Source organism: Lathyrus oleraceus, chromosome 1 (assembly GCF_024323335.1).
Source record: "Lathyrus oleraceus cultivar Zhongwan6 chromosome 1, CAAS_Psat_ZW6_1.0, whole genome shotgun sequence".
NCBI classification, from domain to species: Eukaryota; Viridiplantae; Streptophyta; class Magnoliopsida; order Fabales; family Fabaceae; genus Lathyrus; species Lathyrus oleraceus.
In genome coordinates, this window is record NC_066579.1 from 175,034,848 (window position 1) to 175,057,280 (window position 22,433).

At 37.2% G+C, this 22,433-nt stretch overlaps 1 protein-coding gene across 1 annotated transcript in view; it reads right to left on the reverse strand.

Moving 5' to 3' along the window:
* Positions 1 to 11,257: 11,257 nt before the first annotated feature.
* LOC127115590 (myb family transcription factor PHL5) overlaps positions 11,258 to 22,433 on the reverse strand; it is a 34,337-nt gene continuing 23,161 nt past the window's right edge. Inside the window, exons 4-7 of the mRNA XM_051047100.1 lie at positions 12,053 to 12,092; positions 11,749 to 11,803; positions 11,592 to 11,661; positions 11,258 to 11,511 (exon numbers count right to left, since the gene is read on the reverse strand). Of these exons, the coding sequence (XP_050903057.1) occupies positions 11,395 to 11,511; positions 11,592 to 11,661; positions 11,749 to 11,803; positions 12,053 to 12,092 (282 nt within the window). The 3' untranslated portion in view covers positions 11,258 to 11,394. The remainder of the gene's footprint in view (positions 11,512 to 11,591; positions 11,662 to 11,748; positions 11,804 to 12,052; positions 12,093 to 22,433) is intronic.

Below are 22,433 nucleotides of genomic sequence, written 5' to 3' on the forward strand. Positions count from 1 at the left end.
GTGCTGCTGCTGTTTGAAGTTTAACTTCTATGAGTGCTGAGTGTATTAGCTAATTTAATTCTCTGTTTGGATGTGTGTTTTCCGCTGCTGTGAACTCTGTTGTGGTACCAAGTTGTTTTAGCCAAAAATTTGCCAAAGGGGGAGTTTGTAGATGTTTTTGATTGGCTGCATTTTGTGTTAAAACACTTACTGTACTCTGATGTCTAGACTGATGTCATGGCATGCTTGAGTAGTATGCTGCAGGATTAGCTAATACAAGATTTACTGAATGTCAAACTGGATGTTATGAAATTCATCTTTTCAGTTATAGTTCAGTACTTAGTTCAGGCTGATTTTCTGTTCTGTTATGACAGCCATTCATAACAGCAGTCTCTGAATGTCAAACTGAATGTTATGACATTCATTCCTGACAGACCAGTTAGTTTTTCTGTTATTTATCACAGGCTGATTTTCAGGAAACTAACAGCAGGCTGATTTTCTGTTCTGTTATGACAGTCATTCAATACAGGATTTACTGAATGTCAAACTCGATGTTATGACATTCATCCCTGACAGCAGATACTGAATTATAGGCTAGTTGGTTTTTCTGTTATAGTTCAGTATTTATCTCAAGCTGTTTTTCAGGAGAATAACAGACCTAGCACATAGCCTATTGTCTGGATGTCAAACTGAATGTTATGACATTCATTCCTGACAGCAGATACTGAATTATAGGCCAATTAGTTTTTCTGGTATAGTTCAGTATTTATTACAGGCTGCTGTTTCAGGAAACCAACAGCTGAGCTAGAATTAAAGTTGTCTAGCATATGGCCCATGTTCTGGACGTCAAACTGAATGTTATGACATTCATTCCTGACAGCATATGCTAAAGTGTAGGCTAGTTAGTTTTTCTGTTTCAGTATTTTTCTCAGGCTGTTTTTCAGGAATCTAACAGCTGTGCTAAAATCCAGGAAACTAACAGAAGAGCTAAAGTCAAGAGCCCTAACAAATAGCCTATTTGTTATCACCCTAATATGTAGAAATTAGGTTAACTTGCTTAACCTTAATTTTAGGAAATTCAAGTACAAGGCCCAAGTGCTGCATTATAAAAGGATGGCAATCCTACTTTCAGCAACTCAGGGGTTTGAAGCGTGAAGAATTAATTGTATCATCATATTTCACTGTTGTACTTTAATTGTGTTTTGTATTAGGTTGTATTTGTGAGCCAAGCAATTATCACCTAGATGATTGCATTGGACTATGGTGTTCATTGAGTTGTAATTGTTGTGTCACTCTAAGCTTTTAAGCGTGGGTGTTGTGTTTCTTGATTAAAGCTGTTAAGCACAATCAAGAGTTGTTTAAAGTATAACTTCGCCATTTAACTTTAAACTAATTAAAGGTTGTAATCACTGTGGTGATTGAGGGGGAGTGAGTAGGAACTCTGGTCTTAGTTTAGATTGAAATTGCATTGGGTAGGTATTAAGTGATAGGATTAAACAGTTGGTTTAAGGCCTGAATTAATACTGCTAATAGTAGATTTCCTCCCTGGCTTGGTAGCCCCCAGACGTAGGTGTGTTTGTCACCGAACTGGGTAAACAATTCCTTGTGTTATTTACTGCCCTTTACATTTACCTCCTGTATACATTCCTGTCTGCGCAAAATCGGATGTCATAACATCCTGTGTGACATCGATAGTCTGTTACTAGAATTTCAGAGAATCATTCAGAGATGTCTCGACATCGTCTGTGACATCAGTCTGTTGGTCATCAACCACAACATTAATGGATTCCATCAAGACATTAGTTCAGGAATTAAAGACCCTGTAAGCTCTGCTGTTTGTTGAATAGAACAGAAATATTCCTTCATCACTTTTGGGATCCATCTTCCTTCTTTGCTCACGATCAGCTAAGATATAGCATTTGCTACCAAATACATGGAAGTATTTGACTGTAGGTTTTCTTCCTTTCCAGACTTCATAAAGGGTTGTGGGAGTCCCTTTCTTTAATGTCACTCTGTTGTGAACATAACAGGCTGTGTTCATGGCTTCAGCCCAAAAATGGTAGGGCAGTTTCTTAGTATGAATCATGGCTCTGGCTGATTCTTGAAGAGTCATATTTTTTCTTTCCACCACACCATTTTGCTGGGGAGTGATGGGAGATGAGAACTCATGATGAATTCCTTCTGAAGAGCAGAATTCAGCAAATTTGTTGTTCTCAAACTCCTTCCCATGATCACTTCTAATTTTGACAATAGGACTTTCTTTTTCCCTTTGAAGTTTCAGACAAAGCTCCTTAAAGACTTCAAATACATCAGGTTTCTCTCTTATAAAATTGATCCAGGTGTATCTGGAGAAATCATCCACCACCACATATGCATACTTCTTCCCACCAAGGTTTTCTACTTGCATGGGTCCCATCAAGTCCATATGAAGGAGTTCCAAGACTTTGGTAGTGGTGTCATGTCTGAGCCTCTGGTGTGACATCCTTGTTTGTTTTCCAATCTGACATTCTCCACAGATTTTTCCCTCATCAATCTTTAAGTTGGGAATTCCTCTAACAGCTTCAACTGATATGATCCTCTTCATACCTTTAAGGTGCAGGTGGCCCAATCTTTGATGCCATATCTTCACTTCTTCCTCTTTGGCTAAGGTACACATTGAAGAGTATCCAGTTTCTTGAGAGCTCCACATGTAGCAGTTGTCTTTGGACCTAACTCCCTTCATGATTACTTCATTTTCCATGTTAGTAATCAGACATTCAGTTCTGGTGAAGTTTACATTCAGACCTTGATCACACAGTTGACTGATGCTTATAAAATTAACAGTTAATCCCTTAACAAGTAGGACATCGTCAAGGTCAAGAACTCCAGGGCAATCCAGCCTACCCATTCCCTTAATTTCACCCTTTGCACCATCACCAAAGGTAACATAACTCATGGCATGAGGGTGAAGTTCAGTTAGCAGATTTTTGTTCCCAGTCATATGTCTGGAGCAACCACTGTCAAAATACAAATCTTCTTTGGCTGAAACTCTGAGGGAAGTGTGGGCTATTAGACTTGTAACCTTTGTCTTAGGAACCCATTGCTTTTTGTTGACAGTCCTGTGATGCTTGGATCTTGATTGGTATTGAGACTGAACATGGCCAGAATAACCATATAGCTTATAGCAGAAGGGCTTCAGGTGGCCAAATTTCCCACAGTATTGGCATCTCCATCTTTGATGTTTCCCTTTCTGCTGTTGTGACATCTGATGTGACATCTCAGGTCTACTTTTAACATGGTTGCACTTAGGTTTGGATTTTGGTTTGCAACCAGTGTAACTGCACTCAGCCTTGAATCCAATGCCAGATTTGTTTCCTGTTATTTGGCCAGTCTGGAGAATCTTGTCTAAGATGGCAGATCCATTGTTAAGCATTCTTATATACTTAGTCATCTCATCTAGTTTGGAATTCAAGAATACAACTTCAGTCTTCAATTTTGAGATGGTTTCCACATACTCTTCCTTTTCATTTTCCAGCTGAGTTATCACTTTCTTCTGGCTTTCAACTTGTCTGCACACTCCTGCACTTTTGTGGCACAACTCTTTATAGGTAATGGCCAGCTCTTCAAAGGTTCTTTCATCATCAATTGACTCTTCCTCAGACCCCCATCTTCCTGTCAATGCAGTCACATGGTTTGTAGCTTCTTCTGTTTCACTTCCATCAGACCAAGAGGCAACAAGACTCCTCTTTTCTTTCTTGAGGTAGGTCCCACATTCAGTTTTAATATGACCATACCCATTACACTCATATCACTGAACTTCTTTGGGCTTTTCTTCAGACCTTGTTTTCTTACCAAAGCTGTTGGATTTACTGATGTTAGATGCGATGTTCTTGACATTGCCCTTTGCTCTCACATCTACCTTTTTCATCAGTCTGTTGAACTGTGTTCCCAGCATTGCTAACTCATTTGCTAGATCTTCATCAATATCTTGACCACCTTCCTCATCTTCCTCTTCAGTGTTTGACATGAATGCTATGCTCTTGGCTTTCTTTTCAGCTCCATCACATATTCCCATCTCAAAGGTTTGGAGGGATCCAATTAGCTCATCAACTTTCATATTTGAGATGTCTTGAGATTCTTCTATGGCTGTTACTTTCATAGCAAATCTCTTGGGGAGTGATCTGAGTATTTTTCTTACTAACTTTTCATCTGACATCTTTTCTCCCAAAGCTCCAAAGGCATTGGCAATTTCAAGGATACTCATGTAAAATTCATGAATATTTTCATCTTCTTTCATCCTTAAGTTTTCAAACTTGGTGGTGAGCAGCTGTAGTCTGGACATTTTCACTTCATGAGTGGTTTTGAGAATGTCCCAAGCATCTTTAGCTACTTCACAGTTGTTTACTAATCTGAAGATGTTCTTGTCCACTCCATTTAAGATGGCATTCAATGCTTTAGAATTTCCAAGGGCTAGGTCATCCTCCTCCTTGGACCATTATTCTTCAGGCTTTTTCTCAGCAGGGGCTTCTCCTTCTTTAGTAACTACAGGGTGCACCGAGCCTGTCAACACAGCCTTCCAAGCCTTGTTATCAAGAGATTTTAGAAAGGCTACCATTCGAGGTTTCCAATAGTCGTAGTTAGAACCATCCAAAATTGGTGGCCTGTGAACAAATCCTCTATCTCTCTCCATTGTACCAGAAAGTATTGCCCCTAGATCTCACCCAGAACCAGAGCAGGATGCCTGCTCTGATACCAATTGAAATTTTGGTATCAGATATGAGATGTCGAAGGTAATGTTACGACACTGATATCTGAGTAATGCAAACAGAATAAAGATAGAGAATAGTAATGCAAGATACACAAGCAATTGTTAACCCAGTTCGGTCCAACTCACCTACATCTGGGGGCTACCAAGCCAGGAAGGAAATCCACTAAAATAGAATCAGTTCAAAGACTCTCTGTACACTTCAACAAGTTACAGTCTTTCTCAACTAATCTCTACCTGTGCAATTTCTACCTAAGCACTCTTAGATATGAGAACCCACTCACTTCCCTACAATCACACCTGTGATCTTAAACAACAATCCCTTGAGAAAAGAAAACACTTTTCAATAACACACTCTTGATTTTACTTCACAGTTTCAATCAAGAAGACACACTCTTGATCTTGCTTCACAGCTTTGATCAAGAATACACACACTTGATCTTGCTTCACAGCTTTGATCAAGTAGACACACACTCTTTCTTAACAGCTTTAGAGTGACAAATTACAACCACAAATCAGTCTAATTCAATCATCAAAAGATGACTTGAATGGCTTACAAGTCTTACGACTAAACAGACACAAACCCTAGCTCTCTCTCTATATTTCGCTCAGTATTGGTTGTGTTATAAAACAGGTTTTCTAAGTCCCTTTTTATAGAAGCTTTCAGCTGGGCTTGGACATCTTGAAAACCCTAAATCTATTTTCCAATCAAATCTTTTTATGACAGCTGGTTAGATCTCTTTGAAAAATAAGTAAATCAGGTTGTAATCCATGATTGAATGCGCCTGAAAATCAGATCTTCAATCATACATAGATTTCCATTTATTGTGCAATCACAAAACACCAGACATTCACACTGAATGTTCTGTGTACAGGATGTCATGACATCGGGTCTGACATCCTGGAAAAATCCTGCATAATTCCGTAATTCCTTTTATAACTTCCAGCAGGTACAACCATATCAGATGCCATGACCTTATGTATGACATCTTGAAACAATCCTGCATGAACATGTCTTTCATTTAAACTCCAGCAGGTACACACATACCAGATGTCATGACCTTGTGTATGACATTCTGAAACAATCCTGCATGAACATGTTCTTGAACTCCAGTAGGTACATAGGATATCTCATGTTAAGACATCACACAAAATATCTTGTGAACACTCTTTGTTTTACCAAAATTGCTGCCAACACTAAGAATCAACAGTTTGGATTTTGTAAGGTTGGAATTTTAAGATATGTCGAGCGAGGTCGGGATCTTGGCTTGTAAACGTTAGGCGCCAAACAAGATTGGGATTTTTGACTGGAGGTATTCGATGCCCAACAATGTTGGGCTTCGTGATGTGCCAATAAAGGTTGGACTTTTGAGGTGAATGCCAAGTAAGGTCGGGGTTTAGGTGCCATTCAATATTGGGCTTGAATGCCAAGTGAGGTTGGGCTTTAGTGAGGTGTCAGGTAAGATTGGGCTTTTTGTGAGGGGCCAAGCTATGTAGAGCTTTTTGTGAGGGGCTAAGTAAGATTGGGCTCTTTGTGATTGGCCAATTAAGATTTGGATTTTTGTGAGGGGCCAAGTAAGATTGATCTTTTTGAATTTTCACGCTTCTTGCTATGGGAATATGCGAGATGAATGGGATGATATGCATGACTGGATTTTAGAGTAAAGTGACATGATCAATGCATGATGATGATTTATACGTTGACTTGAATGTTTCATCAAGTTTCCCTAGGGTGGGTCGTGGGCAGTTACGGCTTAGAGAGGTTGTTCGTGTAACAAGGCTATTTGTCAAAAGGTGGTAGGGTGTTGTGCTAGCATGACCTCCTTACACTCATGTTGAACTAGATGGTTGCTAATGTACAACAGAGTTTGCAACTTGAAAGTATGAAGAGTATTTGCCCCTTCATAGCCTATCTTTCCCTAGTCTGCTGAGTCTTTGAAGATATTTGTCTTTGTGTGAGTTTTTGAAGCAGTCTTGCCATAAGATGACTTTGAGATGGCTTGCCCAAATACTTGATTCTTAAAGCACTATGCCCTTTATTAATTGACTCTTGGAACAATTTACCACAACTTGACCGATCATTGAAGGGTTGACTTTACCGCGCTCTTAAGGTGGCTTCCCCCAGTATGGGCCTTGAATAGATTCATCCTCGACTAACCGAGTCTTGAAATGGATTGCCCTTGATAAATCGTATCTTGGAGCAACTTCTTTTGAACAACCCTCACAGTGATCTACACTAGTATTTGACTAAGCTTTGGAGGAATTTTCCCCTGATCAACAGTGTCTTCAGGCTATTTGCCCCTACTAGTGAGATTTTGAAGGAGTTGCCTGAAAAGTAAGTTGGATCACACCATGTTGTGATATGATATTGATATGGATTGTCCCAATATTTGAATCTCACAAGGTTTGCCCCTGACCGTTAGGGTATGCAAGTGATTTGATATAGGTTGGCCAATCCTTAGAATGTTTTTCCCCTAGTCAACATGATCTTCAGATGATATGCCAATGATTATGAGGATTTGCTCTTGATCGGTCAGATCTTTAGGTGATTTGCCCCTAGTCACAAGTGTTCTGAAGCAGTACGCCCCTGATTACACCATTGTTGAAATTTTCTCGATGCTAAGTATTGATTTGCGAGTAAAATTGTTCCTTTTGAAAAGTCATTCAAATGCAATTCTCTTGCAAGTTCTGAAATTGAAAAATTGTTACGAATATGATGTGTATAATAGTTGATATTTGACCGTGAGGTTGGCATGAAATGAAAATGTGAAAACGTGGTAAGACAATGTGGTTAGCAATGATTTAACAAACATTTGGAGTCAGTTTAACAACCATTTTGTTGAGTATGCTTTCATTGTGAACCTAGCTTCAATTAGGTCTTTTGAAGGTTGTAACATGACTTGGTTCATGGTTAATGAAAAAAGGATATAAGGCTCAAAATTTGATTTAACCCACCCCACTCCTTTGATGTTCTCCATTCCTAAGTCCAATTAACCCAAAGGATGCATTCAACCGGCAAGAAAATTTTGGTAGTCATGATGATGGAGGTAGATATAATGGTTCAAACACTGATGAGATTCTTGAGGCGGCAGTCACATACTTCTGTTTACAAACTTGTTTCTATTTTTTCTTTTTTGCTTTTAGTCCTTATTTTGCATGGACCGATTCTTTTAAAAATGTGGTCCATCGGAATACCCTACCTTTTGTCTAAATTAATTTTTTAAGATTTTTTTACTTAGGATGTTAATATTATACATTAGGATTTTTGTGTAATAGTAAGGCATCACGTTGCCGATGTCAGAAATTAGGCTTATACACCTAATTGTAGTACTATTACCATATTAGGGTACCAATGTTAGGAATTATACTTATGTAGTTCACCAAATGAGGCTGATGCAAGATTTGATAAACAAAATCTAATACTTAGATTGTTATAATCTTGATTTGAATACTTAATGTGATTTACAATATGGATGTACATGATCTTTCACTCCTAGTTATTATGCTTGTTATGGTCATTAGAGAGTGCATAAATCACATCAATGTATAGTATATGACTTCATGAATAATCAAACATATAAATAAAAATAATTAAAACACCCGATTTTAACTATGTCAAGGGTTGTATAGTTTGTATGCCAATGTTAGATATACGACTTATGTGTTCATATATGTGGCATGTAATGTTTGAATGTCGGCATCCGATATCTTGCGTATGTACACCTCTTAGGATAAAAACATGGTATGTTGAAGGTGTTAATTGCAAAAAACATTGTCATTCCACGATCCGAACAAATGTTTCCAACTACGTATTCTTTCAAATATGCTCTTTTCCAAACTCAAAACTTATTCTATATGATCCTCCCTAGATAGATTCTAATATTTTCCTTTTTTTAGCTCATCAGTGTTTTGAAATACTAGTCGTACTTCCCTAAAATTTATGGATTTGAATTTGGTGTTAAACTCCTTGCAGCTCTGAGTTTTGCAGCATACTCAATTATATGCACTTGTTCTCTTACTTCGTCAAGCAAATTTAGACATGTTCTCTTGATATGGTTTAATGTGGACTTGTTTGTCAGGCCTTCTTGGAATGACGTTGGTTTCTATTCTACTGGTGTGATGTCTCTAAATTAATGAGAATAGACTCTCATTCAAATTTATTTAGATAATTAGTCTCTTAATTTTATGATAGACTGACACAATATATTTATCTTTTAATATTAATTATTTAAACCTGTGATAGCATATCTCTTTAATTTTATGATAGACTAACACATTGTTTTTTTAAATGTCGTAGGAGGACGAGGAATATGATGATGACGAGTAGAGTTGTTGTTACACAATCAAAATATGGAAGAAGATTCTGAAAAGCTTAGGAAAGTTGGAAAAACTTATGTTATGTTTAGGTTGCCTTATAATATGTTGGGAAGTTTACTAATGGACTGTTTTTTAAAACCTTGATTATTATTATTATAGAAGGATTTTACTTTGGTTGTTGTTGTGATTATACATTTTATCCCGTGCATCATATGAACTATTAGTGTATCAAATTTAACTCTTTATGTTACTGTTATGACAGAAGCAGCAGCTCACATAGCCATCATCTTTTATATAATAGAAATTTTCTACTTATCTAACTTAATTTACAAAACACATATCATGTATATATTAGATCTCAGTTTAGAATCAAGTGTGAAGTCAATGTGAAGACTTTGAGCAGTTTGTCAGTAATATAGTATGGATAATAATATAAATTGTAATGACTCAACATGATTTACTGATGGGTTGATGGTATATTTGTTGAACTCCTTGATGTTGTTATGGTCCAATGAAAGTTGGCTAGGTTCTGGTGTGTCATAAAAATAGGATTTAAAAAAGTAGGTTTCAAACAAGTTCTGATACATTCTAAAAAAAGATTTTCAAAAAACATTAACGACAATTTCATGCGATACTAACAAAAACCTTTAATGCATTAACATTAATGCACACTGACGCAATATAATAACATTGACGCAATATAATAACATGTAAACTTAGTTGGTGTGGCCAAGCCAACCATATGTAAGCAAGTGACACACACTAGCATTTTATAAAGACTGAAGCTAGTTGATGACGTGTAGCATGCTAGCGTTGCCTGAGCCCGACGCTACTCGATGACGTGAAAAATAGAGTTGTTTTGGGCTAGCCAACCAATTACAAACAGATGTCGCATTTTAGAGTTGCCTGCAACCGACATAAACATTGCAATAGTGTTAATTGTCCAATCATATTCTTAGCGTAGCCATAGTGTTGATTTTTGTCGATGCTAGGTATACCGTTGGCTCGGCACTACGTTTGCTTCAAGCTATGTGGCGTCCCCTCGACACCGACGCTACCACCAATTAGCCTCGATGTTTTGGCTATTAGCGAGGGTTTATGGCCGACGCTAAAACAATTTTATCTTGTTGTCATCCTATTAGTGAGTCTACCCCGCCTCAAAGTCCTTTTAGCAATTCTGGTAACATACCTCTGTCTATAGCTTAGACCCTTAAATGCGCCCATATCCAAACACGACTTCTACTAATAAAACTAGCTCACAAGTCCAATCTACTGAGTCATTGTCACCTTCAATACATAATTCTATCATTCCCTTAGTTCTTAATATCAATGATTATCCTATGTTGAGAATATCCAAAATAGGTCATTCAAAGCCTAAAGCTCTTCTCACACATGTGGAACCTACTTTTGTCAAGCAAACTCTTGCTCAAACAGACTGGCATAAATCTATGAAACTAGAGTATGATACACTCATGGCCAATCAATCCTGGACATTGACAACTCTTCCTACTCATAGAAATCATGTTGGATGTAGGCGGGTCTTCAAGGTGAAAGATAATCTCAATGGCATTGTAAATCAATACAAAGTCCGACTTGTTGCAAAAGGGTATCATCAACAATTTGACTTCTATTTTAAGGAAACTTTCTCATCTGTTGTTAAAGGAAATCACCATTAGATCTGTTCTTACTTTGGCCCTAAATCGTTACTGGGAGCTTCAACAAATTGATATAAATAATGAATTTCTTAACATCTCACTTCAAGAGGTAGGCTACATGACTCAATCTCCTGATTTTGAATAAGAAGATTTGACACTTTTATGCAAGTTAAACAAAACTCTATATGATCTTAAGCAGGCTCTTAGGGTGTGGTATGAAAACCTTACTCAGACCTTTGCTCATTTTAGATTCATTCATAGTAAATGAGATCATTCTCTTTTCATATATTCTCACCAATGAATCACACTCTATGTATTAGTCTATTAGTCTATGATGATGATATTCTCATTACATGATCATCATTTACTTTGATCCATAATATATGATGTATGAAGATGCTAGTAACATCTAGTTAGCAATGCATGAGAACCAAAAATGCCATGCATGACATGATAGTATAAGCTTAGCATTAAAGTTCTATAAATACTAGAGAATTCCTTATATAATAACTAACTCATTAGTGTAAAGTACAATGAAGTTCAAAGATCTAATTCTATCAACTAACAATTTAATACATTTCTTTAATAAAAGGACTTTAACTAAAAAAATAATGAATTTGGTTACAACTTTTTTAGTTTAAAATTTTCACCTAGTTCCTCACTTACAGATTAATTGAGTATAGAAAATATTAGAAATAGTCATTTCTTCTTTGTATCACAGATTTTCTCTGTTTTAGCTCTTTGTTTTTGACGATCTTTCATTATTTTGAGTTGCTTGCTCTGCTGTTCAATTACCAGTTGCAAATTCTTCTGCATCTAAATTCAAGAATAAATAAATAAATAAATAATATTTTCAATTCTTTTTATATAATTTCCATCAAAATTATATTATGTACCTCTAATTGTTGTTGATTGCTCCTCTGAATCTCAAGTTGTAGTTGACGTGATTCCTCTATTTGCATTTTACTACAAGAAAATAGGAAATCGAGATTAAAAAAAAGACTTAACATTTTGCATCACACAAATTTAAGGTTGTGAATAAATTGATGTTACATTTTGACTTGAAGCTCATTAATCTCATTTGATCTCTGTCTTTCCTCAGATGTTCCTGAAAAATGTAGATGAATTAATATTGGAGATTTTTGTAAAATAAATGAACATATTTTTTTTATTAATTATAACATTTGCATCTAGGTTAGAAAATCAAAGTTCTTAGAATCGAACTAGTATATATTGGTCAAATATTAATAATTAATTAGTAAAAAAGTAAAGTTAGATTGAACTTCTTAAAAAGACTATTATTGTTAGTATAATAATGAAAATAATGAATTTGACTACACATATAGAAGTAAATTACCTTTCAAAGATGTGTGCGTATGTAATGTAGAACGATATTTCTGCAAGAAGTTTATAAAAGAAAATATCAAAGAGCCACTTAGTAGTTTGCATTCAAAAAGTTACTCTACATGCATGTATATTACAAGTATCACTTTCAAGGGAAACTGAAGGAGGATTTAGTCTCAGATTTTTCTAATTAGTTTTATTGTTAGAAGGTAAAGTTGAAATATTAAATTTGATTTGGGTTTTATTTATTATTTGATTTTGAGGTTTAGTTATTTTGGCCTTAGATTATTTTGTGTTTTGTTTCTAGAAAGTTTTTATAGTGTTTAGAGTGTCTAGATATTTCTTAGGATTATAATATTTTCTAGAATACTCTTTGTATTTCTAGAGTTGAGAAGTCTTTAGAATTAGTGTGTCTAGAGTTTTACTTAGAGTACTATAAATAGAGATGTAATCCAACATTTTTGTATCTAGCAAAAATACAAAGTTCTCTCTTCCACAAAAAATTCTCACATCTATCAAGTTTCTATTCAAGTCTCTAATATTCTCACACACTTTTCCTAAATAGAAAAAGAATTTATTTCCAACAAAGTGGCATCAGAGCTTCAAGGTCCTCAAAAGATGGCGAATGGAGGTTTCCCTTTCCAAATATTGATGCTCATAAAGAACAACTATGACAAATGAAGTATCAAGATGAAGGCACTACTAGGAGCTCAAGATGTGTGGGATATCATTGAGAAAGGTATCAAGAACAATATGAAGCCTCGCTAAGCCTAGGTGTAAAGGAGACATTAAAGGAGTCAAGAAAGAGAGGCAAGAAAGTTTTTTTTCCTCATTTATCAATCGATGATAAATGAAGATACATTTGAGAAGATCTCCAACGCAACGACGACGAAAGAAACATGGGACAAGCATCAAACTTGCAACAAAGGAGTGGAGCATGTGAAAAAGATTCGCTTTCAAACTCTTAAAGGTGACTTTGAACGTTTATTTATGGAAGTGCCTGAGTTAATTTCTGATTATTTTTCTCGAGTATTGGCCATAGTCAATCAACTTAAAAGAAATGGTGAATATGATGAGGTGACAGTCATGGAGAAAATACTTCGCACTTTAAATCCAAGTTTTGACTTCATTGTTACCAACATTAAAGAAAAGAAGGATTTAAAGACCATGACTATTGAGAAACTCATGGGTTCCTTACAAGCATACAAATAAAAACAAAAGATAAAAATTAAACAAAAGCAGGCTATGGAGAAACTACTACAACTTAACATAAAGGAAGAAAACTATGAGAATTACAAAAGCCAAAGAGGACAAGGTCGTGGCCAAGATCGTGGACGTGGACGAGGGCATGGAGGAGAAGGAAGATGCAGTTAGAACAACTACTCCAACAACTTCAACAATGGAGAAAAAAGTTTGAATCCACAAGAAATAAGAGGTCGTGGAAGAGGAAATTCATGGCCGAGGTGCGACAAAACCGCTAGAGCTCATACACACCGATGTCTGTGGACCAATCAATCCAAACCCTTTTGGTAAGAGTAAATACTTTCTCCTATTTATTGATGATTATTCCAGAAAAATGTGGGTTTATTTCTTGAAGGAAAAGTCAGAAGTGTTTGAAAATTTTAAGAAGTTCAAAGCCCTTATGGAGAAAGAAAGTGGTATTTCCATTAAGGCCATGAGATCTGACCAAGGAGGAGAGTTCACTTCAAATGAGTTTCACAAATATTGTGAAGACAATGGAATCCACCGCCCACTAACAATGCCAAGATCACCACAACAAAATGGAGTAGCAGAGAGAAAGAACCAGACCATACATAACATGGTGTAAAGCATGCTTAAGAGCACAAAGATACCAAAAGAGTTTTGGGCCGAAATTGTGGCATGTGCGGTTTACCTAACAAATCGTTCCCCAATAAGAAGCATGCATGAGAAGACTGTTGGTGTAAGCCCTAGAGGCCAATATTTTTGGTGCTTGTATCGAATTACTTAAAGGCATTTTCTTTATTATGGTTGATTAATAAAGTCCCTGGAATAGATAGTCCGTTTAATGTATTAAGTGTGACTTAATCATGAGAACACATTAAACATAAGGACACTATTCTTAAAGTATCCGTAGTCGAGCTTTAGTGTGAAGTGGGATAACATTAAAGCATTAAGACTATTATGTTTGTAGACTGATGATCACATCTCATGGATCATGGATAAAGAGTTATCAAGTCTTAAACATAGGTATGAATATTAGGAGTAATATTTATACCGGATTGACCCGCTATGAGAATATTATATAGAAAGTTATGCAAGGTGTCATAAGTTATTCTCATGGTGATAATAGTGTATACCACTCTTCGACCTGAAACCACTATGGATCCTAGATGTAGAGTCGAGTGCTTTATTGCTGATCCAACATTGTCCGTAACTGGATAACCATAAAGACAGTTGATGGGTACTCCACGAAGCATGCTGAGGGACATGAGTGTCCTAGATGGAATTTGTCAATCCTGCGTAACAGGATAAATGTCTATGGGCCCAATATTGAACTGGACAAGGGTGACACAGTCTATACCTTGTGTTCAATATAGACATAAGGGCAAAGGGGTAATTATACACATAATTATTATCGCAGGAGGTTTTGTCAGATCACATGACATTTTCGTGACTTGGGTAGCAGTGATGTGTTGCTAGATACCGCTCACTGTTTATTATGTTAAATGCGTGATTTAATATAATTGCCAATGCCACGAAAACCTATAGGGTCACACACAAAGGACGGATTGATGAGAGATAGAGTAACTAAGGAACACCGTAAGGTACAGTGCACTTAAGTGGGAGACGAAATATGGTAAGGTACCAAATACTTAAGTGATTTTGGGCATATTATAAGATATGGGCCAAAATACACTTAAGTGGGCCTTTTAGCTTGAAGCCCACACAAGTGGTTCTATAAATAGAACCCCTTGGGTAGAAGCATTGTCACTCCAATCCACTCAGACAGAAATTCAAGTAGAGACTTGGAATTTTGTTTCCCTCTTTCTCTCACTCAAAGCCTTCATTCATAACAGCTAGCACTGCGATTGAAGGAATCCGTTCGTGTGGACTGAGTAGAGACGTTGTCATCGTTCAACGTTCGTGATCGCCCCGTGGATCTGTATCAAAGGTTTTGATCATTATCAGAGATCTGCACCAAAGGTTTGAATCGCCACAAGAGGTAACGATTCTATCACTGATCATGCCCATTCGTAAGGATCACTAAATGGAGAAATTTTTAAATTCCGCTGCGCCTTGGATGGCAATTCTCCTTCAGTGGTATCAGAGCCACTTACGAAACCATGAATCTGATAACTGTTTTTGTTCTGTAATAATATGATTATAGACAGAATGAATCAAAGGTTAAATTGAGATCGATCAAGTTACATATATGTGATATATGTAATCTTGATGCAAAATACATTATATATGATATAGTGTTCTCGTTTCGTTCATTCAAACCCTCAGTGATTGTTTTCCTTTGAGCGATCAATGGTCGTTTGCTTCTTGATCCGACATTAGTATGGTGAAGCAATGACGTTTTGATCAATCATACTGAATTAACAATCGAGATGTGTTTGACGGTCTGAAATTGGTGCATCAGGGTTAGTGACGGCACAAGGGTTGTGTTGTCAGAGAGTTATGCGATCGGGGTTTGACTGCACAAGAGTTGTGCGTTCTAAACACTTTTCCGAACAGTGTTAACCGGTTAACGCGTATGGTTAACCGGTTAACGATAAACTGAATACCGGGCAGCGGACCCCCGGCTAACTCTGCGTAGTGTGATCGGTCGTCGAAATTTAATTTGATTTTAATTAATTAAAGGTATTAATAATAATAATAATAATAAAGTGTTTATTATTGTCTTGTGGTGATCGGTTATGGCCTTAGTTTTCCTTTGTTTTGTTTTGGGTTTTTAAAATACGACCTGCGTGTCGTGCCTCTCTCTTAATCTCTCAAATGTAACTTCTTTTCTCATCTCACTCCCTCGTATGTAAAACGAGTTTCTTTTATATAAAGTAATGATATGAAGAAAGCAAAGAAGTCAGTGCCAAAGGAGGACAACCTTGAAGATCTTTCTTGGAGAAGCTTAGATCGTTGTATGTTAGCTTAAGTTCTCTCATTGGCTTGGGAGAACAATTACGCTAGGGGCCATAACTGTTTCATTTTGTTTGTATGTATGTTGATGCATGTGAATGTATGTTGATGCATGTGAGAGACGGTTTATATGATAAACAAGCCGGTGAGATCAGAATAATTGCAATTCCCTCAAATTAAATATTAAGTTTATGCTTTCCAAGTTTTAACACTCATCAAGACTAGTAATGGATAATGTAGGTTTCGCCTACGCGAGGTGCATGATCTATATATTAGTAAGGTGCGATGGGATAATTGTAATATCCAACTGTTAAAACAATGGGTCAAACTTAACTAAACAAATTATAATAAGATTATATATGTGTTTAGAAGCAAGAGTTGGGAATAATCCATATGATGGATTGGAATAAGGAGTTATTCACCCAATTGAAATTTTCGAGAGTTGTATGAGATACAATTGGAAGGAGTTCCTACCTAAATAACCTAGTTTTGTGTAATCCGCCTACGCGGACTTAGAACGAAGTGAAATATGGATCTCGACCCACTAGAAAATCTTCCAACGGGATTTTCCGAATCAGATGATGAGGGTCATTTGTTTTGAGTAAAATAGTGGGAGCATATTTAATTAAAGGCCTAATTGAATATGTCAATGATACTTATATTTTCATTAATCCTTATGTAGATTACCATGACAGCAAACACCTCTAACAACATCCTGCGATCAATCCTTGATAAGGAAAAATTATCTGGGACAAATTTTCTGGATTGGCACCGAAACCTGAGGATTGTCCTCAAACATGATAAAAAGTTGTATGTCTTGGAGACACCTGTTCCTGAAGAGGAACCTCCTAGTTCTGCACCTAAGGCAGAAAGAGATGCTTATAGGAAGCATGTCGATGATGCCAATGAAACTGCTTGTCTCATGCTGGCTACCATGAACTCAGAATTGCAAAAGCAACATGAGAACATGTCAGCGTTCGATATGATCGAACACTTGAAGTTGCTCTATCAAGAGCAAGCAAGGCATGAGAGGTTTGAAGTTTCAAAATCCCTTTTTCAAAGCAAGTTAGCTGAGGGAGCCCCTGTAGGTCCCCATGTACTCAAGATGATTGGGTATGTGGAAAACCTTGAGAGATTGGGTTTTCCCCTCGAAAAGGAACTTGCAACTGATTTGATCTTGCAATCGTTGCCAGATAGTTTCAGTCAATTTGTCCTAAATTTCAATATGATTGATATGGACAAATCTCTTCCTGAACTGCTCGCCATGTTAAGAACTGCCGAGCAGAATCTGAAGTCAAAAGGGAAGTCCATTCTGATGATCGGAAATGGAAAGAGACAGAACAAAAGGCCCACTAAGCAGGGTGATAAGGGGAAGGGCAAGGAAGTTGCCAATCCCAGACCCACTGCTGCTTTGAAGCCTAGTGGAGGCATAGCAAAAGAAGGCACCTGCTTCCATTGCGGTAAGACCGGACACTGGAAGAGGAACTGCCCAAAGTACCTGGAAGATAAGAAGAATGGAGTAGAGACTTCAACTTCAGGTATTTTTGTTATTAATTTATCTACTTCTGCATCATGGGTATTAGATACTGGATGCGGTTCTCACATTTGTACAAATGTGCAGGAACTAAAAAGGAGTAGAGATTTGGCAAAAGGTGAAGTCGACCTACGAGTTGGCTATGGAGCAAAGGTTGCTGCTTTAGCCGTAGGAACTTTTGTATTGACTTTACCTAGTGGTTTAATAATTCAGTTAGAGAACTGTTATTATGTACCTGCAATTAGCAGGAATATTATTTCCATTGCTTGTTTGGACAAGTTTGGTTTTTCATTTATAATAAAGAACAATTGTTGCTCAATTTATTTGAATGATATATTCTATGCTACTGCACAAATGAACAATGGACTATATGTCCTTGATCTTGAAATGCCTATTAATAACATTAATACAAAAGGGTGAAACCTAACGAGTTAAAACCAACTAGGTAAGAATATTAAAACTCTTCGATCAGATCGAAGTGATGAGTATTTAATCCTAGAGTCTGATGACCATCTGAAAGAGTGTGGTATCCTATCCCAACTTACTCCTCCTGGAACATCCCAATGGAAGGGTGTATCTGAGAGAAGAAATCGAACCCTGTTGGACATGGTCCGATCCATGATGAGTCACACCAATCTTCCAAACTCCTTTTGAGGACATACACCATTGACATCAGCTTACACACTTAACCGTGTTCCATCCAAAAGGTTGAAAAGACACCATATGAGATATGGAGTGGTAAGAGACCACATATGTCTTACATGAAGATTTGGGGTTGCGAAGTTTATGTGAAACGACAAATTTCAACTAAGCTTGAGCCCAAATCTGACAAATGCTTGTTTGTGGGGTATCCTAAAGAAACAAGAGGATATTATTTCTACAATCCTTCTGAGGGCAAAGTGTTTGTCGCTCGAACTTGAGTTTTCCTAGAAAGGGATTTTATTTCCAAAGGAACCAGTGGGAGGAAAGTAGAGCTTGAAGAAATTCAAGAATCACAAAGCATCGATACACCTATGGAGGAATTAGAGCAGGAAACACAAATAGTTGTGTAAGAGCAACCTGCTCAAGTAGAACAAGACCAGCGTAGGTCAGACAGGATACGTCACCTACCTGTGATATATGGATATCTGATCAAGGTGATGTATTACTCATGGATCAAGATGAGCCTGTGACCTACTCATGGAATCTTCGCCTTGATGAAACAGTAAAACTGTATGGATTCATCAAGAACGAAGATGAGCCTTGTGTCTACAAGAAGGTTAGTGGGAGCATGATCGTATTCCTGGTATTATATGTAGATGACATATTACTCATTGGAATCGATATCCCTACCCTGCAATAAGTAAAGTCTTGGTTGGGGAAATGCTTTTCTATGAAGAACCTAGGTGAAGCAACCTATATATTAGGAATCAGAATCTATAGAGATAGATCACAAAACTGCTTGGCCTAAGTCAGAGTACATACATAGACAAAGTGCTGAGACGCTTTAATATGAATGATTCCAATCTGGTTATGTGTTTTGCTTAAATGGTGGCACTGTGAGCTTGAAAAGTTCAACGCAAGATGCAGTTGTTGATTTTACAACCGAGGCCGAGCATATTGCTGCCTTAAGTGCAGCAAAGGAAGCTGTTTGGATCAATAAACTTGGCATAGTCCCTACCATTGTGGATCCCATTGGTCTCTATTATGATAACAATGGTGTTATCGCACAAGCTAAGGAGCCTAGATCTCACCAACGATCCAAACACATACTTAAGCATTGTGCGAAAATATGTAAAGTACCTACACTTGACAATGTTGCTGACCCACTGACAAAGCCTCTTGCGCAGTAGAAGCATGATGGCCATACTAGATCAATGGGCATACGGGGTATGCCTGATTGGCTCTAGTGCTAGTGGGAGATTGTTGGTGTAAACCCTAGAGGCCAATACTTTTGGTACTTGTATCGAATTATTTAAAGGCATTTTCTTTATTATGGTTGATTAATAAAGTCCCTGGAATAGATAGTCCGTTTAATGTATTAAGTGTGACTTAATCATGAGAACACATTAAACATAAGGACACTATTCTTAAAGTATCCGTAGTCGAACTTTAGTGTGAAGTGGGATAACATTAAAGCATTAAGACTATTATGTTTGTAGACTGATGATCACATCTCATGGATCATGGATAAAGAGTTATCAAGTCTTAAACATAGGTATGAATATTAGGAGTAATATTTATACCGGATTGACCCGCTATGAGAATACTATATAGAAAGTTATGCAAGGTGTCATAAGTTATTCTCATGGTGATAATAGTGTATACCACTCTTCGACTTGAAACCACTATGGATCCTAGATGTAGAGTCGAGTGCTTTATTGCTGATCCAACGTTGTCCGTAACTGGATAACCATAAAGACAGTTGATGGGTACTCCACGAAGCCTGCTGAGGGACATGAGTGTCCTAGATGAAATTTGCCAATCCTGCGTAACAGGATAAATGTCTATGGGCCCAATATTGAACTGGACAAGGGTGACACGGTCTATACCTTGTGTTCAATATAGACATAAGGGCAAAGGGGTAATTATACACATAATTATTATCACAGGAGGTTTTGTCATATCACATGACATTTTCGTGACTTGGGTAGCAGTGATGTGTTGCTAGATACCGCTCACTGTTTATTATGTTAAATGCGTGATTTAATATAATTGCCAACGCCACGAAAACCTATAGGGTCACACACAAAGGACGGATTGATGAGAGATAGAGTAACTAAGGAACACCGTAAGGTACGGTGCACTTAAGTGGGAGACGAAATATGGTAAGGTACCAAATACTTAAGTGATTTTGGGCATATTATAAGATATGGGCCAAAATACACTTAAGTGGGCTTTTTAGCTTGAAGCCCACACAAGTGGTTCTATAAATAGAACCCCTTGGGTAGAAGCATTGTCACTCCAATCCACTCAGACAGAAATTCAAGTAGAGACTTGGAATTTTGTTTCCCTCTTTCTCTCACTCAAAGCCTTCATTCATAACAGCTAGCACTGCGATTGAAGGAATCCGTTCGTGTGGACTGAGTAGAGACGTTGTCATCGTTCGACGTTCGTGATCGCCCCGTGGATCTGTATCAAAGGTTTTGATCATTATCAGAGATCTGCACCAAAGGTTTGAATCGCCACAAGAGGTAACGATTCTATCACTGATCATGCCCATTCGTAAGGATCACTAAATGGAGAAATTTTTAAATTCCGCTGCGCCTTGGATGGCAATTCTCCTTCAAAGACACCACAAGAAGCATGGAGTGGAAGGAAGCTTGGGATCTCTCACCTCAAGGTGTTTGGAATCATTGCCTATACCCATGTTCTAGATGAAATGAGAACAAAGCTTGATGGTAAAAGTGATAAGTACGTATTTGTGGGTTACGACTCATGCTCCAAAGGGTACAAAATCTATAATCCAAATAGTGGAAAGATCGTCATAAGTCGTGACGTGGAGTTCGAAGAAGAAGATTATTAGGATTTGAGTGTTTAAGAAGATAGGTACAATTTTCTTCCTTACTTTGAAGAAGAAGACGAAATGGAACAAACAATTATAGAGGAACATATTACACCATCTGCCTCACCGACACCAAGGTTAGATGAAACAAGCTCAAGTGAGAGGACACCATGACTAAGGAGCATTGAAGAGCTTTATGAGGTAACCGAAAACCAAAATAACATTAACCTCTTTTGTATTTTTGGTGATTGCGAACCTCTAAGATATCAAGAAGAAGTTGAAAGCGTAAAGTGGAGAGACGCCATGGACGAAGAAATTAAGTCAATCACGAAGAAGGATACATGGGAACTTACTACACTTCCACAAGGACACAAAGCAATCAGAGTAAGATGGATGTACAAGGTGAAGAAGAATGTAAAAGGAAATATGGAGTAATACAAAGCAATATTTGTGGCAAAAGGCTATAGTCAAAGACAAGGAATTGACTATGATGAGGTACTTGCCCATGTTGCTCGTCTTGAAACTATTAGACTAATCATTTCTTTCGCAACCCAAAATGAATGGGATATCTATCAAATGGATTGAAGTCGTCCTTCTTGAATGGTTTTCTCGAAGAAGAAGTTTATATCGAGCAACCACGTGACTATAAAGTAAAAGGACAAGATGAAAAAGTATTGAAGTTGAAGAAGGCGTTGTACAGACTCAAGCAAGCACCGAGATCTTGGAATGTTCGAATCGATAAGTACTTTCAAGACAAGAACTTCATCAAGTGTCCATATGAGCATGTACTCTATATTAAAGTTCGAAGTGGAGATATTTTGATTATGTGCTTATATGTTGATGAATTGATCTTCACATGGAACAATCTAAGCATGTTCGAAGAGTTCAAGAAAGACATGTAAAATGAATTTGAGATGATGGATATAGGGCTCATGGCATATTATCTCGTCATCAAAGTAAATAAAGAATATAAATGAATTTTTATCACCCAAGAAGGTTATGCCAAAGAAGTCTTTAAGAAGTTCAAGATGGATGATGCCAATCCAGTTGGCACCCCGATGGAATGTGGCAGCAAGTTGAGTAAGCATTGAAATGGAGAGATTGTTGCTCCAACTCTTTACAAAAGTTTGGTTGGAAGTCTACGTTACTTAACAAGTACAAGGCTGAATATTCTCTATGTTGTAGGAGTCGTAAGTCGCTACATGGAAGCTCCAACAACAACTCACTTCAAGGTGGCAAAGAGAATTCTTCGAT